The sequence below is a fragment of the Cotesia glomerata genome, linkage group LG9, assembly GCF_020080835.1.
Source record: "Cotesia glomerata isolate CgM1 linkage group LG9, MPM_Cglom_v2.3, whole genome shotgun sequence".
NCBI lineage: Eukaryota > Metazoa > Arthropoda > Insecta > Hymenoptera > Braconidae > Cotesia > Cotesia glomerata.
The window spans coordinates 4345394-4347654 of NC_058166.1; the positions used below are offsets into that span (position 1 = coordinate 4345394).

The window sequence follows — 2261 nt, forward strand, 5'->3', positions numbered from 1 at the left end:
CTAATTGTTCCAACCAGGTGGATAATAATCATAATTATTAGAAGTGCAATTATTTGAATAATAAGTGTGAAATGTTTCCTTAGCTTTGACGTCGTTTGCGTATACGTTGGAAATTGAACAATGTTCATTGATGTAGTTATAATTCCAGTCAGGACCATTAGAATTTTTATAATTCTGATTTTGAATTGTGTTGTAGTTGATTCTGCTGTGGAAATTCCAACTACTCAGGTGATGGTGGGGGATGTCAGTGGATGAGTTGCTGCTGTAGTTGAGAGTATGCATTTGATTCTCTCCGTAAATAATTGAAGCAGGAACAGAAGCAGAAGCAGAAGCAAAAAAGCTGTTGTTCTGGTATGTTTTTTCTTCCTTGATTTCCTCGTGTCTATTTTTACATACAATTTGAGTGTCAGGCGGAGCGGTCTCAGGATCCTTGTCCGCGTCTTTGTCGTCTTTGATTGATCCAGCTTTCTTATCTTTCATGCGACGATTTTGAAACCATACTATGACCTGTCAAAAAAATTATATTAGTTTTACATATCAATTATTTAATAACAGTTATTATTTTCAACTATAAACTCGTCGATTGGCTAACCAAAAAACAATACACAAACTTTTATTAGGATTTCGTGAAAATTATTGGAGTTAATTTAAAAAAAAAAATAAATATTTTCTGATTAATTTTCTTGTACGCAACAAAAATATTAAAAATAAAAATGCAGATTAATTGGAAGAAACAAATTAAATTATTTTCTTTTTTCAAATAAAAGGCCATATATAAACTGATTACAGAAATAAACTTGATTTAAAAAAAGAAACGCTGACCTAAGAAGATTATTTTGAAGAATCTATTGTTCAAAACCAAGCCGAAAAAATTGTAACCCAAGTTAAATTTACTCAAACTAAGAACAATTTCTTTATTCAGAACCTTTCAAGTCGATGAAAAATTATTGAATTATTTAAAATATTTCTTCGAGTTCCTCATGTCCATCAAAAAAATACTTCGAAAACCACATCAATGGAATTTCATCCATAATTTTATTATTTTTGTTTTTGTTTTTTTAATTAAATAAAGAACAAATATCAATTTTCTTACCTGTCGTTCATTTAATCCTAAATCTCTGGCGACTATGATTCTTTTCAGACGACACAAGTACTTGCCCTGGGTGGTGAACTCCTTCTCCAGATGTAAGAGTTGATGGGTAGTAAAAGCAGTTCTCTCTCTGTGCTTTGAATTGAATTCTGTAATAAACAAATGGAAATTATTTATTCCTGAACATTGAATGCACTGAATATTGACTCAAAAATTAGAACTCCTTAGTGAAAAATACACAAGAAAAATTCTATAATATACATATAAAATTGATGACTAAAATAAAGTAAGTTAATTATTTCAAATTTATTATTTAATTACTTATATTATTATTAATTAACGACTGATTACGAAAAAATAAAATCCTTCAATTCTAAAGAATGATACAATTAAATAATTGATAGTGTTTTTTTTATTGTTATTAATTAACACTTTTAATAAATAAAATTGATCCTATCAATAACTGAAGAATAATCTAATGAGAAAAAAAAAATTCAATGAAATCTTTTCAATAATGAAATAAAAATGCGCTGACATACAATTCCTGGATGATTTAAATGTTATTTTTTTCTCCGTAATATATTTTAACAAAATTTTTTGAGATGAATTATGAATATTCATACGTACAGAACAATTGTAAGAGTAGAAATAAAAAAAAAATCTAACCTTTTTTTACAATTGACCGTCGCTTATACGTCGATGATTCGCTATCAAAATTTTTGCGATAGGCATCAGATTCATCGGAATTCATCAGTGGACTCACAGGACTCACAGGAGGTAGCTCCAAGGATAGAATAATTTCTTGAAGTTCAGGCTCAAAATTATCAAGAAATCCTTCACTTAGTCCCGAATTGCTGAACAAAGCCATTTTTATTTAAATTTTCCGGTTTAATATTTTTACTTGAAAATAAATCTATTAATTGTTATGGAAGCTCACTATGAAATTAAATGCACAAATTGCTACAAAGTTAATAATTTAAAAGATTCAAAGTGACTGAAGCATCGAGTGTCGACTATTAATTACCTATGCTTGTAGAGGGCTACAACTATTTTGTTTTTGAAACCAAACATCTCATTGGCTGTGAAAATAGGGACGTTTACTGCACTTATGCGTTCTAAAGAGGGGGGAGTTTTTCACCTTACAATAGAGGGCCTCTATACTGTGAGTGTA

At 29.3% G+C, this 2261-nt stretch overlaps 1 protein-coding gene across 1 annotated transcript; it reads right to left on the bottom strand.

Annotated features, from left to right (window-relative positions):
* Nucleotides 1–1958, bottom strand: LOC123271732 (homeotic protein deformed-like). The gene is made up of 3 exons (XM_044738128.1): nucleotides 1757–1958; nucleotides 1094–1239; nucleotides 1–507 (listed from the first exon to the last, which is right to left on the bottom strand). The coding sequence occupies exons 1-3, from the start codon at nucleotides 1956–1958 to the stop codon at nucleotides 1–3; spliced, it is 855 nt and encodes a 284-aa protein (XP_044594063.1).
* Nucleotides 1959–2261: the final 303 nt, after the last annotated feature.

Bases quoted from the DNA above. Each gene is read 5' to 3' on its own strand.
- LOC123271732 (XM_044738128.1), bottom strand. From the start codon at position 1,958: ATGGCTTTGTTCAGCAATTCGGGACTAAGTGAAGGATTTCTTGATAAT. The intron at 1,240-1,756 runs GTTAGATTTTTT...TGTTTATTACAG, and splicing joins ACGGTCAATTGTAAAAAAAG to AATTCAATTCAAAGCACAGA. The intron at 508-1,093 runs GTAAGAAAATTG...TTTTTTTGACAG, and splicing joins TAGGATTAAATGAACGACAG to GTCATAGTATGGTTTCAAAA.